The sequence below is a fragment of the Zalophus californianus genome, chromosome 5, assembly GCF_009762305.2.
Source record: "Zalophus californianus isolate mZalCal1 chromosome 5, mZalCal1.pri.v2, whole genome shotgun sequence".
NCBI classification, from domain to species: Eukaryota; Metazoa; Chordata; class Mammalia; order Carnivora; family Otariidae; genus Zalophus; species Zalophus californianus.
This window is the reverse complement of record NC_045599.1, coordinates 69,230,604-69,246,472: the sequence shown is the minus strand read 5'-3', so window position 1 is coordinate 69,246,472 and position 15,869 is coordinate 69,230,604. Positions and strand designations below refer to the sequence as shown.

At 38.4% G+C, this 15,869-nt stretch overlaps 1 protein-coding gene across 1 annotated transcript in view; it reads right to left on the bottom strand.

Annotated features, from left to right (window-relative positions):
* ADGRV1 (adhesion G protein-coupled receptor V1) overlaps nucleotides 1-10,483 on the bottom strand; it is a 536,135-nt gene extending 525,652 nt beyond the window's left edge. The window contains exon 1 of the mRNA XM_027605560.2: nucleotides 10,377-10,483. Coding sequence (XP_027461361.1) covers nucleotides 10,377-10,398 — 22 coding nt within the window. The 5' untranslated portion in view covers nucleotides 10,399-10,483. The remainder of the gene's footprint in view (nucleotides 1-10,376) is intronic.
* Nucleotides 10,484-15,869: the final 5,386 nt, after the last annotated feature.

Here is a 15,869-nt window from a genome sequence, read left to right as displayed (position 1 = left end):
AGTGATAAGGAGTTAATATCCAAAATACATAAAGAACTCATACAACTCAATACCAAAAAACAAACAATCTGATTAAAAAATGGGTAAAGGACATTTCCAGAAGGTATACAAATGGCTAACAGGTACATAAAAAGGTACTCAACATGATTAATCAGTCATCAGAAGAATGCAAATCAAAGCCACAATAAAATATCACTTTATTCTTATTGGAACGGCTATAATCAAAAAGACAAGAGATAACTGTGCTCATAAAGCCCTTGCAAGTTGTAGATTTATGAGCAAAGTAAGTAGTTATTTTAAGTTATTAAGTTTTAGAGTGGTTAGTTATGACTGAAGCATATATAAATTTGGGGTTCCTCTTCAAGTAAGAGTGTACAAAATTAAATACAAAATTGTTAGAGGTATTATCTCTCTTTGCATTCTCTTGCTTTCAAATCTTTCTAAGTCCTTTTGCCTAATGTGTGTCCCTTGTAAACAACATGTAATTGATTTCTATAATGTTTGGTCTTCTCTGATAATCTCTGTGCTCTTACTGAGGAGTTTAATTTATAGTCATTTACTACAATCAGTCTTACAATTAGATCCTTTTCTGTTATTTGTGCTTTTTGCCCTGCTCTTATGCAGTTTTATTTTTTCTTCTCTTGCTTCCTTTCACTGTGCTTGTGGATTGATAAGTTTGTTCTTTGAGAGATATCATTTTTGTCCTGTAAATTTTTAAAAGTTTAAAGTTAAATATCTTCACCTACAATAAAAGGATCTTAGAATATTCAAAACCAATCCTCTGTCACACAAACCCTACTAACATGCTAATTTTATGATATAAGCTCTATCTTATTTTGCTTAACTCTCAATGTGTAGCAATAGAATTATAAAATTTAATCGTTGATATTCTTTGTTTATCCAAATGTTTATTCTTGACTTCAGTCAACATTCCTTACATCTTAGACCTTTCTGGGATCATTTCCTTCTTTCTGAAGTTCATGAGATAACAGGTAAATCCTACTGAAATGTTATTGGTGTCTGTGACAGACAAAATAGACTTCAAGGCAAAAAGCATATAAAGACAGTCACTATATAATAACAAAAATATCAACTTACCGGGAGATAAGCTAAAACAGAGCTTCAAAATATATGTAAAAAAACCCTGCTAGAACACCAAAGAGAAGTGAGGGATTTTAATATTCTCTCTCTCTCCTTTTCTATATTTAATATATCAAGTACATAAAAATTAGGAAGGATATGGAAGGTATGAACCACAGAGTTATTAAGCTTGATCTGAGGGGCATACAGAATATACCCCCAACAATCAGAGAATACAATGTTATTTTGAGCACAGAAGAAAGGTTTATAAAAATTGACAACAAATTCCAAAAATTGGGTAGCATCTAGGGCTTGTGTTCTGATTACAATAAAATTCATTTATAAATTAACAATACCAAAAAACCAAAATAAAGCAGCATCAATTGGAAATTTTTTAAAAGGCCCTAGACAGAGAGACACCTGGGTGGCTCAGTTGGTTAAGCATCCAACTCTTGGTTTTGGCTCACGTCATGATCTCAGGATTCTGAGATCAAGCCCCGAATCAGGCTCTGCCCTTAGCATGGAGTCCGCTTGTCTCTCTCCCTTCCCCCACTTGCTCTGATTCTCTCTCTCAAATAAATAAATAAAATCTTTTTAAAAATAAATAAAATAAAAGGCCCTAGAAAGACTCATCAGTCAAAAGAGCAATTATCCTAGAAATCAGAACCTGAATGATGTAAAACCTAATTGGAGGGTTTAGGAAGACCTCCTTAAGGAAGTACCTATATTAGAAAATGAAAAGGCCACAAGATTAATGTGCTAAGGATCCAAAAGAAGTCTATAAAAGTAAGAAAGGAAAAGAAATGTTAGGGGCTGATGCTTGAGCTCTAGTAGCTTCAAGGTAAATTTAAATCCTCTTCAGGAATCTAGAGGAGGCCAAAGGAGCAAAGGAAGAGTGTATCCTTCATGCACCCTAATCATCAAAAACTTGGGTTTCACTTGTGACAATATTAGCTAATAGCAGCTAAAATCTAGGCTATTGTAATGCCTTTACATGTGTTAACTTCTTTGATCCTCATAGCAACCATTTAAAATATAAGTACTATTATTATACTTATTTTCTGATGAGGAACCTGACATATAGATTAAATATATTTGTCAAGATTAGACCTCAGAAATCCAAAGCCAAGATACAAACCTAAGCTCTCAAGGTCCAGATCCCATGTTTTTAACTAAATATTAGATTAATATTCTCTATTAAGAAAGGAATCTTGCTAGGAAAGATCTTGTAGGAAAGATAATTTTAAAAGCCACTGTATCTATATGTCCTATCATATAAAAACGTCATTAAATGAAAAATGCACATCTTTATTTTCTTCTATAATCAAACCTAGCCTCTTATTGGCAGCATAGCCTACTCACCAGCACAGTCTACTGAAGAGACCAGCCCTATACCTAATCCTTAATGATGTAACAAGAACGGTCATATTATGTAGAATTTCACACTCACAGTGATTTTCCATTTGCAAGGTAATTAATTGTCGGCATAGATTCTATTTGTGGATAACACGATACTTTAATAAGAGCAGAGGCAATGAAAGAAGGCAAATAGGCAGCCCTAATTCTCTCCATGCTTACATTCATCTCCTGGGGAGGGAGGGAAAAGGAGTTAGCTGTCTCGAAGAGTAGGGTTAAGATTTCTAAACACAGTGCCAATGAAATCATTAGGATTTTAAAATGTTAAAAATCACTATAAAATCTGAATTTTGAGGTCAGTAGCTACAATAAAATGTAAAACTAGAACTCACCCACTCAGCATGTTTTTCAAGTCCATGGTAGAGTGCTTCAGTAAACACTGAATGAATGAATGGCCAACCCTCAATATAACAGCACTCATGAATATCAGTGAGAAATAAAAGGAAGATGAAGTAAAATCCCCTAAGCCAAAACAGCTTCTGGAAATTCTATTAATTATATTATGTCAAGTTCTCAGGTAGTAGGTTTAGCACTGACTTATAAAAACTAGGGCCTTCTAATCACCTAAAAACAAGAACAATTTCCTGAGTTTGCTAACTTTCTCCAAGAAAGGTACTTAAATATTATGTAAAACTGCCACTCAGGATCAAATTGCTTTGTAATGGTATTCAAAGATTATTTCTAATTATTTATAATTTTGGTAACAAATGTTCAAGAGAAGTGAAGTCCTGATTGAAGTTTGGAAATATTTTTATTATAGTGAGATTTTCAATGTAATGCTACCTGGTGAAACAGATCTACTTATATTAGGAAATTTAAGATAAGAAGTCAATTCATTTTAAAATTAATAGAAATGTTTTTTGTGAGACACCAAAAAATAATAGAGTATGATCATTACTGTGATCATTAAGGAGTGGACAACTTCTGGACATTAAACTGAAGACCTGAGTTTGTTGCTGTTTTTAATTCTGTTGACTTTTATAAATCTTCATTTCATCTATAAAGTAAAAGTTAATAACTTTCAATCATGTGGTTAAGGTTACATGAATTAATTCATGTGAACCTATGTTGTAAGTCACAAAGTACCAAGCAAATATATTTTTTAGGTTTTTTCAAAAACCTTAAAATATTTTGCCTCCACCAAAATTGGACAAATTTGTTCAAATTTATTTGTTCAAATTTGTTCATCTTATAAAGTACATCAGACCCTTTCAGGAAATTAGTTAAGGTTTCAGATAAACAAACGCATAAATGCACACACACACAAACACACACAGTTCATTAGTGAACTGGACTTGTCTTTCACCTAAAGCCCAATTCTCAATCAAGTGATTTATTGAATTGCCCTCCTTATCGAAACATTTTAAACCTTCTGTAATTTGTCTTAGAAGCAAAAATATTGTTTTTCTCATTTTGGTAGTTCAACCCATATCATTTAGGTGAATCCCTACGGAAAACACAGAAGTCATTAGAGAACTGAATTCAGTGTGCATCAAATAACATCCAATCACATTTCTGACGTTAGCATATCCTAGACAGGTCAATTATTGTCCCAGCCTGCACCATACTTCTTTCTTAAAAAAAACCACAGCCAGTGGTGAGGGAGAAGTCATTGGCTCCAAGTTCTTCCTTTATGTTGTTTTCTCACAATTTGGCCCTGTCTCAAATGTCTTAGTTAATTGGCAGAAGTCTATGCAAGGAAAGTTCCAAGCGACGAACCTTCAAGCCACACCTGATACATCTGCCCCATAACGTGACCCTGAGCTTAAAAGAAGGTATAAAAGAAAAGGGATACATTTCTCCTGAATGCATCCTGGCTATTTTATCTACCCTCCCAAGTGACCCAGCAATTCTACTCCTAGATATATAACCAACAGAACTGAAAACATATGTTCACACAAAAACTTATATACAAATGTCCATAATATAATAGTCAAAAAGTAGAAACAACCCAAATGTCCCTCAATTGATGAATGGATAAAGGCAGTATATTCATGTAAACATACAAAGAAATATTGTTCAGCTATAAAAAAAAGAATAAAGTAGTGATTCATGCTACAGCACGATAACTTTGAAAACAGTACCGTGAGTAACAGAAGGCAGACACATAAGGCCACATACTATAAGATTCCAGTCACATGAAATGTCCAGAAAAGCCACATCTATAAGGCACAGATTGGCTGCCAGGGACTTGGGGGTGGGAGAGGATGGGGTGGGAAAGCTAATGGGTACCGAATTTCTTTTTGAGGTGATAGAAATGTTCTGGAACAGACAGTGGTGACAGTTGTCCAACTCTGTAAATATATTAAAAGCCACTGAATTACTTTTTTAAAAAAATCCAACCAACCCTGCACTTCCAACCATCTCTTTCTCTTCTTTCAACAGCTGCAGTCAAGTTGATCTAATGTGTATCTGGGACAAGACACCTGGATCACTCCTCCCTCTGCACCCCTGATCCAGGCTATTCCCTGGGCCCTTCTCTCTACCTCTCTCCACTCCCTCTTCTTCTCCACCACTCTGCAAAGTCCAGATCAGGTCCCACTTTTTCCACAACACTTTCCATCCCTAGCTGACTAGTCTGCCAAAGGACAGGTAAGCCTTCTTTATTTCATGCCTGCTCACCAACACTGCTGAATTTAGTTGAATAATATACAAATGACTCTAATTATAGGTACAGATAGGGCTTTCTCTTTATATCAGAGGTTGGAAATATAAAAGATAGTGCATTCTTTCACATACGTTCTCAAATTATATTGATCACTTGCCAGGCTTATATCTGAAACATTTCTCTTATGCCTTTTCAGTGAAACATTATTTGAAAAATGAGAAATGTGTTATTTTATTTCCAAATAATTACATAAGTACAACTTTGCAAAAACAGTGTTGCATAAAAAGATGAGCTAAATTGAATTACTGCCCCATGACACGGATTAAAGGATAGTTTCATTCCAATTATCTTAACAAAAGGATTATCAAAACATACAGTGGTACCTTAAGAAGAATATGATATGTGCATGAAGTATATTAATACTACATAATTATCAGAATTCATGACTAAAGAAGCTAACAAAATCTTATCTTCAATTAGCACACAAATACAAACCCTTGAATTATGTCCACAGTATGCTTCAGAGCACTTTCTCACTTGTTATAATGCTTAAAAAAATTCTTTTCTCTTTTACACATATTCCCCAAAGAATTCTTTCTTGTGGAAAGAGTGCAAAGTCAATATAAATAATTAAGAATTGCTTCTTGTTAATTTTGAGTCATCTCACTTAATTCCCTCTATATAACATACATACCTTCTGTTCACTGTGCCCAATGCATGCAGAAATAAACTATTAAGAGTGCCACACAATGCCTTTTTTGAAGTTGTATTTTGAAGCTATTCTATTTGAAGCTATTCTGTATCTTTCAACCTGTGCCACATTTCAATAATGACTATTTAATAATTACAATCATCGCCTTATTAGTGTGGCATTTCATTTTCCTTGCCTTATGGCACCCCACAGTTGAAGGCAAGGAAAACTCTCTGTTGATTAGTTATTTAAGAGCAGCAACAATAACTATGCTGGAGAGAAGGCTACTTGGAAAGGATTACATGGGAGCTGGAGCTCAACTGCCTCAGACAGAGAGCAGCAAATTATAAGCCCAAGTACTTCATTGCATGTAACCAAATTGGCTAGTTGAAATGCTAATTGCCTTTCAGCAAAACTAAAGACAGACAGGGGACCTTGTGCTTCAGAGAATGAAATGCATTTTTCCGCCACTTCTGCACTATTGTCTTGCTGAGAATCACTTGAAATCTATTCATAAAGGTAGCTCTTTCCCTAACCTTTAAAATGTGGGAAATTTATTTAGCCCCTACCAGCACCTCCAAAGCACTGATGTGCCAAGATGTGAACAGATGGTTGGATTTAAGCCACGTTAAGCCCCTAATAAAGTAAGGCATGAAAGAATTCTATGTTCAAATATATAGCAGAAATCAAGAAAATGTGCCTAGGAAAAGGGAGTTTTGAATAACAAATACATTTATGAATTAAAGTAATCAAATAACATCTTTAAAACATTAATATTTTCAATGTAATTATATTCAAATGCATATGGAAAGAGCTATCATTGCCTATCTCATAGAGACCCCCAGTCTCCCTTTATACCTGATAATTTTGTATTAGTTCAAAACTCATTTATGGAGAATTATTCCAACAGCCAGTTTTCCCCCTTTATATGAAAAAGAGTCCATTCGGGGTTTTCAGAATCCTGAATAAATGAATGAGAAATGCCCTATCAGCATCCTGCCCTCATTCTGAGGTATAGCCAGCCTTACGCCTGACTGCACCAGAAAGGGCCCCATGACCACCTGCCCAGCAGCTGGGGGAGGGACTTGGTCTGGTACATTTTAAAGTGTATAGTGTGTCACAGTAGAATCAGAAAACACGGCCTTTGTATTACCACAGCCTCCTGTGTCCCAGCTCCACCCTTCTCCTCCTCTTCCACACTTCCATCGGGGCAACAGAGCTCGGGTGCTGTGGCCTCTTGTGTGGCCTGACATCCTGACACATTGGGGAACCCTCCATACATGCAAAGATGCCTCCTGTCCACCCCCCATCCTGCTTTGTGAAGGGAGAAAAACGGGCATGCATGCATGGAGAAATCAACTTTCTGTACTACTTCATTCTGTATGAGAATTTTTATTTTCATTTCTCAACAAGTATCATTATTTATATAAAGTTTGAGCTGCCTGAGAGTGATAGAAAGTACTAAGACTAAGTAGAGCTTTAAATTGTAAACAGTTCCAATAAGTCATTCAGCTCTCACCCTGATTCACAAGGGGTTATGGGGAAAAAAGACATCTCTCTGGCTATATTTTCACCAAAATCTTTGGACAGTGGAGTTCCGGGTGATTTTTCTTTCTGCTGTACTGTCTGAATTTCCTACATGGTTTTGTATTATCTTTATAATCAGAAAAAAAGTTACTTCCAAGTCAAAGAGAGAGAGAGATGTACACTCAACTGCATGAAATACTAAGCTGTTTTACTTTTCCCACAAAATCAGGGAAATGCCCATCCAAATCTCTCCCTGGTCACACTACATTTTATAATCAAATTAAGCAATCATCATCTAAGGAGTTCAATATGCTTTAAAAGCATCCATAAATTATCTGGTTGCCCTCTATGTGAAGTAAAAGTAATGACAGCACAGTGCTTGCACGGTACAGATTTTTGGACCCAGTGCATAAAATGACTTATCAGAGGTAAGTACAAAGCCTATAACAAATTCAATATATTAACAACTTTGCTCAACTCTAGAGATACTAGAGAAACATATAGTCCCTGGCCTCAAAGATTTAGTATCCTAATTGGGCAACCTAGAAATTTGCAGTAACAGGACAGAAATATTAAAAAAGAGCACGAGGCAGTGCTTGGTTGAGTGTCAAAAATCAAACATGTAATGACCAAGTTAATCAGTTATCATGCTTCTCACTTATTAGTTTATGGAAATATCCAGGTGACTCAAGTCATAAATGCAAAAAGAGAACCTGTGACTTTAAATCTCTCAAATTTTCTATGTTTCAGTTTCCCCAAGTAGTTTCAAAATAAAGGGGTTGATCCAGTTTGGCTCCAAATTTCCTCCCAGTGCTTAAGGAGTGCAACGGTGTATTCACAGCCTACGACTTTCTGAACATTAAAGGATCACACACCCAATCTAAGGCAAAATGTATTTTCTTTGTGGGTCCTCCCAGGTCACAGATCTTTCTGCCTCAGTTTTTTTTTTTTATCTGCAAATCAGAATATTAGTATTTGATGATAAATACAAAGTTACTCTTTTTAAAGGGCCTAGAATTCCTAACATAAAATGGGCATTCAGTAAATGTAGTATACTATTATCATTCACTGTCGGGGCATGAACAAAAGGGTTTAGTCACAGCTAATTCTGTTGTGAACACTCTTTTTCTTTGGGTAGAACATGGGCAAGGACACCTGCAAGTATAAAGATCTATGAAATACTTTGCCTCACACTAGCCTCTGCCTTACTGTATTGTTTCTAATCGTTATTTTTATTACCATCAAAGTATTTGTGTTCTAAATATGTCTCACATTATCCTTTTCCAACAATGAATACAATTGGCATTCAATATTTGTTATGTGTACAGCATAAAACTATAACTGCTGTTATTAAAATATAATACATGTTGACTGACACATGATTTCTATTTCTGATATCAAGACTCAATGTTGTTCCATAATCTACCTGTACCTCATTATGTACTTACATTTTAGTCTAAGATTATTTTTAGTTGATGTTTATAGGTAGTTTCAGCTTTTAATCATCACATTCAGTATAGGGTAGAGCTTAGAGCACTCAGGAAAGACCCTTGATCAGCTTTTACTAACTGGGGAACTTTTGCAAGGAGCTTAAACTTTCCATGCCTCAATACCATTATCTGTAAATTGGGATAATACTAATCTATGGTCTTGTGGTAAGTGTTAAATGATCTATATAAAGGGCTTCTCAGAATTCATTACATAAGAGACATTCAGTATAGGGTGGCGGCTATTGTGACTCATCATGGAAAAAACATGGAGATAGGATTTGATCATACTTATTTTTAGTGTACACATGTTGGCTACTTCTTTTAAAAAGTTATAAAGAAGCTTACCATTTCTACCTGAAATAGGCCTTTTCAGTCACCTGGTTCCATCCCTTTATTTTGTAAATGAGGAAAAATCAGGTGCAGAAGGATGGAGGAATGTCCAAAGTCAGAGTAAGTTAACGGCAAGCCAAGACATATCTAATTGCAGATATTTAAAAGATTTTATTATATCACAGTTCACACTGTATCTGGCACCCCCTATAGTAAATCACCCCCCCCAAAAAATTGTTGGTGTTCCTTTGTATCTTGACTAGAACATCTTTTTTAATGACTTTTTTTTTGTTCTATCTAGCCGTTTTGATAAATGACACGCAAAGGGTAGAAAAAAGCACTTTAGTAATGTAAGGTAATAACTTCAGAATTTTTAAATAATGCTGTATTAGCTAAGGTATATTTTTTTAGCTTCATCCTAATGGTTGGTAATTATGCATTCTCATGATTTGATATGAGTAATTTCTAAAAGAGTCCACAGCTTACATATAAACACATTACACACATTTTTAAAGGTTGTGGATTTCATGAAATGTTAAAAGTCGGTTTAAAATAAAAGTTACGAGTAAGTTAGTATTGCACCTTAAAATGAGTTTCTTCCCCCCATGAACACTAGCATAGTTTCTTAGTTTTAATTTTAAGAAAAAAAATCTATTTTAAAATAGCTGAAGACGTTAAAAATGTCTAAGCTTTTTAAAAATATATATTATTCTGCGGCTCCAGGCTAATCCCAAACTCCCTGAGAGCAACATATTTCACTGAAAATTCTTCGACACAGCGGTTATTTGTGAACATAAGACTCCTTAAGTTTATTTCAACGTTCCCGTTATTAATTATTACCTGTGGCGCGCCGTTCTTGGTCGGTTATTTTCCAAGCAGACTTTTTGAAATTAAAGCTAGGGTTCGGGTTTCAAACAGGCAGAAAGAGAGGAAAAGAAAGTTTTCCCTCTGCTCATTCCCACTTCGCACCTTCCCAGAGATCAAGCTGCTTTTGAAGGGGCGGCGGGCAGGAACCGAGCTCAGCCCTGGGCAGAGTGGACGCTGACAGCTCCGCGGGATTAGCTGCAGCCGGCGGCGCGGGGCGCATGCCCTGCCTCCGGCGCCCACGCCTCCACCTCCAGCAACAGGTGCGGGAGCAGCCCCCGCCCCCCAACCCCCAGGCGCGCGGCGCGTGCGGTGCAGCTCCCTTGTAGCACTGGGATGCTCGCAGCACCATCCCCCAGCCATGGCCTACCTAGCCCTGGGGACACCGACATCCGCGCGCGCCCTGCGGTCCCCGCCGGTCCCTTTCGCACACCGTCGTTCTGCCTCCCGCTCGCGTCCCCAGGCTTCGCCGGGGCTGCTGGTCCTCTCTCCCCCTGTCGGGTCAAGAAGGTGGCTCCATTCTCCTCCCCTCTCTCTCCTCCCCCTCCATCCTCCGTCTGCTCCAATAGGACTCGCGGCTCCCCGGGCTGCGCTCACCTGACCAGTGGAGCGGGGGTGGCTGCCCAAGGCAGCGCGCCCCCGTCTGCGCAGCGGGCAGCCAGGTCTGCGCTCTGGCGTCGGGAACACCCTGCAGTGGCCATCCCTAATGGACTATTCCGGCAGCGAGGCGCCTAAGCTGACCCGCCTGCGCGCCGGAACCTCGGATCTGAACTCGGCTCGCACAGCACGGGCGAAGTATGCGCTTTGCGCTTTCAAGTGATGTACTCTTTGACTAAACTTTCTAGTTTGTCCCTTTAGGCACAGGGACACCACCCACCCCCCTCCGCCCCCCAACTGGCGGGCACTCCGCCCTGGGTACTCCACTGTAAGCAATTCCCGGTGTTCTTTCTGAGGAGAAAAGCCGTTTACTGATTCTTGTTCCTTTCCGAAGGACATTTATTTGAACTTTGACTGAAGCACCCACCCCACCCCCCGAGATGTTCACAATGAGAATGTGCGCACAGATTGATGGAATATTAGAAATGAGGACCCTACTCCTACATGTACTTATAAACGGAGACTAAGGTCAACTTATAGGTGAATTATGTCTCCTTTATAAACGAGGGTTAATTCCTACATCATACGGGTTGTTAGAAGGATTAGATGAATGAGATCGTGTGTGAATTGCAACGCTACATCTGACACGTGGTAAACCCCAACAGATGTTGGCAATTATTCCCAGGGCTTAAAAAAGTAAAGCCCCCAAGGTCAGATCATATCATCCGCAACGTGCAAATGCCCATCTGCGCTAGAGAAAACCACATGCAGCATTCTTGGAAGTTTCAAACCGGGGAGGACGTTAAAGATTAGCAATTGGCAGTCCAACACCATCTCACTGCTGATCTTATGGACGAAAAAATTAAAATAAATGCTGATTGAATGGCTTATAGTCAGAAACAAGAGTAGATCTTATGTCTCCTAATTCCAAACACAGGGAATAGGGTATCCTTTTGTAATGAATCTCAATTGGAATAACTAGAAAGATAGTTACTTTGAGTTGCAACAGATAGTTACTTTGAGTTGCAAACTGCTTTCAAGCAGTACTAATTTAGCATTATTATGGGCTATTGCTGAACATCTCATCTCACAGCTGCAACAGTCAACAAACAGCTGGGCACTTCAGGGAAAAGGGTTCTGGTACAGAAACTGCGTAGGAATGCAAATGCTGCACTTTAAAGCATAAGAACAGGTAATGAGAAGAACAACCTAAATGATCAAGGACATTGAATAGCTTTCCTGTGATGCTCAACTACAAAGGCAGACCTGGGTCTAGAAACTGTAAATCCATGTGGCATAGTGAGAGTAGACACAGATGTGCTTACTATAACCTACACTAAGGAAACTGAAACATGGAGACAATTTATAGTCAAGACAGGGAATCAATTATCATGCAGTGATAACGTGAAACAGAAAAATATAATATTAGAAAAATGTTTTGTTCACATTGCTATAAACATGTGTTCACTGTTAATATGCCCCATAGATTAACAGCTTTAGATTAATCAATATTCTATATTCAACCCATGGTTTTATTATATTATTTGTAAAAAAGGCTTTATTTGCAGCTAAATATTACTTTAGTTTATTCAGACCCTGACAAGGTCAGTGTCTATCAAACTGTTCTGGCTTAATCATTGTTTCACCAAGTCCTGTGATTAAAAACATTCTCCACAACTGGACTTTCTCAGCGTGCATTTTCACTCTGGGTAGGATACCACCTTAGGCACTGTGATGAATTGAAATGAAACCTTAAACCCACTCTCCTTCTTAAAGCTACTTCAGGGAACTAAGTAATTCATTAACAGTTTCTCCTGAGCGTTTAGGAAGAAGACACTGGAAGGCACTGTGTGAAAAACAGTGATCCCTAAAACACAATCCCAACTGCACCAAGCTTGCACTCTCTAGGGTGAAAGTTTAATGAGCTGCAAAAGCCGAAGATGACAAGCAAAAAATGAGCATCCCAGAGGGGGCTAGAGATGTCCCAAGAGGAAGAAATTATGTGGAATGGTGAAAACCTCTCCAGAGAGCTGATGACCTTTGCCTTGAAAAATAAAACACCAGGAAACAGAAAAGCTGGTACTTTTAGCCCAAGTATGTGACAGGGTGGTGTAGATGCTATCAAATGCTGAAAGTATTCACTGGATGCCCAACACACTTAAATTCTAACTGTTTACATGGACTAAAAGGACCACATAATTCTGCCCCCACTTTCCTCTCTAGCCTCATCTTATAGCATTCTCCCTCTTTTCACTGTATTCCTATCACACTGATCTTCTTTCTGTGGCTCAAACACATCAAAATCATTCCTGCCTCAAAACCTATGCACAAACCTTCCCCTCTGCATGGCACACTGTTGACGGAAATCTTCATATGGCTGGCTTCTCTATCTCCTTCATTTAAGGGGTAGCTCAACTATCCCTTCCTCACAGGCATCTGCCCTGATAACTTCCACAGGCACTCTTAACCATTACCTTGTTGTATTTTCTTTATATCATTTATCCTAATAAATACCTTATTTGCTTATTTAGGTGTTTTTGTCTACCCGTAAGAATAAAAGCTCCATGAGGGGTAGGTCCTATGTCTCTCATTCACTACTCCATACCTAGTAGCTAGAATGGGCTCTAGGATATGGTAGTAGAAATTCAACACATCTGGAGGAGAAGGAGGCAGGGCAGGCAGGCCTATATAATAGAATAGGGTTCTGTGAAGAACCTGGAAGGCTATCATATAAAAATGATTCCCAAAGCCTATGTCCTGGTGCTTCACAGTTCAGCATTAGAAAACATGACTTGATCCCATAATAAAATACAAATACACCTGAAACAGATATTCTAAACTTCTTTCATCATTTACAGCACCATGAGATTTTGTTCTTCAAGTCATGCTTTGATAAGGAAAACAGAAAGGAAGTGGATTCCTGGGCATGTGGATGTTGAAAGGAAAGTTAAAATTTGAGAAGACAAAGGTGGCCAAATTCCTAATTCTGCCTCAATGAGGCACTGATGGAGTCTAAGTCTTTTTTCCTATAGTAATCATCAAATCACTTTTTGGTAACTAAATTTCACACAGTCAAAAGTAATTCATTTGCTTAAACGCTGTAAGAAATGTACTGATGTCATACAATTTTTCTTCCTTCTTCAATTTAGTTAGCCTTGCATACTAAGTAACACTTATAAATTTTCTCCAAAGATTTTTGTAGTTCCTTGAAAAAGCTATTTCTCATATTTGACACTCTGAGTTCAGATATCTAAGTGTAGGCACACATACGGGAATTTTATCCAAGGAACAAAACCAAGTTTAGGCAGTCTCCACTTTGCCTAACCTCCTACAAGCAGGATGTTACTTCAAGAGGGTCCAAATCTGGGGCACCTGGGTGGCTCAGTTGGTTAGATGTCTGCCATGGGCTCAGGCCATGATCCCAGGGTCCTGGGATCAAGCCCCACCTCAGGATCTCTCTCTCTCTGTCAAATAAATAAATAAAATCTTAAAACCAAAAAAAGAGTGTCCAAATCTGTCTGCCAGAGGCTTCTTCCATTTAAGCCCTAAGTCCCAGATAGGAAATAAATTTAGACTTGTCAGGAGCTTGCCAGACTTGGACTCCTCTTTCTCTCCACACTCTCATCAGACCCACCAGGCTACTAGTCCCCCATCTCTCCTCCCTTGCACACCAATATGTAGTAAAGTTCTCAATAACATGTAGCGTTTATCATCTTAGCCCTCCATAATGGAAAAACAGAGCTTAAACCCGCTTTCTCAAAAAGCCTGGGGACATAGTAGTAGCTCATTAAATATTTGTTGGATGAATGATGTTACTAGACAGATAAGTAAGGAGGAAGCCCCACTGTCAGACCCAGAATTAGAATTTGTGAGCCAAAGGGAATTATTCCTGCCACAAAGGGATCAGAGAATCCATTTAATAACTGAGCATACTTGAAGCAGAGATTCTGTTCCCAGATCAGAAAAAAACAAGTATTCTTTGGAAATAAAAAGCCTCAAAAAATCTGAGCGATTCCTTGAACAGTCAGTCCCTCACACAGAGCTAATTCTTGGTGTTACCAATTACATGAACACTACTCCACACAGATTTTCATTTAACTGTATCTCTTGCTTGCTAATACATAAAAGCATACAGCCTCTGAGCTGCCAGACCTTGCTTTTCCTCTTTTTCAGATGCTACCATAATCCTGCTAGCTGCAACTCGTATTTTAAATGAGTACCTATTTAACCAGAAGTATTGCTAGACACTCCCAATATGAAGTGGACAAAATGCAGTCTTTGCCCTCCTGCAGCCTGCTTTGAGTGGGGGAAAGAAGATACAAAATTGTGATCATTCGAAGTACAATGTGACCATTGCTGTCAGAGAGATACAAAAATGGTTCAAAGAAGGGAGAGATGAAATTACTGGATTGCATCAAGATACCTTTGCTCTTATCTCTGACAGATCTGTCACCCCGCCCTGCTTTGGTTCCCAGGACTTGCTGTTATCTTGCCTCACAGAACAGACAGGTGCTCGCAATTACCTCTGGACCTGAGTGAGCCATGCTGTGATTAAATCACGCTGAACAGAACTTATACAAAAATAGTTTTAAACCTCTATGGCAGGGGTCAGAAAACTTTTTCACTAAAGGGCCAGACAGTAAATATTTTAGACTTGCGAGCCATGCAGTCTCTGTCACAACTGTTCAAGTCTGTTGCTGTAGTGTGAAAGCACCCAAGGCCAATATGTAAACAGATGGGCATGGCTCTGTTCCAATAAAACTGATTCACAAAAGCAGGCAATGGCGAGAAATGTGGGAAGGGCCACAGTTTGCTGACCCCTGCTCTATGCAGAAGCAAAAGTTACTTCAGTTATCAGGTTCTGTTTTGATACTTGTATTTCAAATTGATTAATTCACTCAATAATAATTTATTGAGCACCAGTGATATATGATGGTTTGCACATGTAAAGATGAATTGGCATATGGTCCCAGTCCTCAAGAAGCTTTCTTAGCTGAATTTGCTGTCCTGTTCCACAAGGACATATTTTATATATTCTAGTCCTGATTCTTTGCAAGAAATCTGGAATATTCCCTGTCCTAGGTCCTCATTTTTGTAATCTGCTGTTTCTTTTTTCTCTCTGCCTAATTTCTGATCAATATTTTCTTTTTCTTTTCTTTTTTTTAAAGATTTTATTTATTTATTTGACAGAGAGGGACAGCAAGAGAGGGAACACAAGCAGGGGGAGTGGGAGAGGGAGAAGCAGGCTTCCCACTGAGCAGGGAGC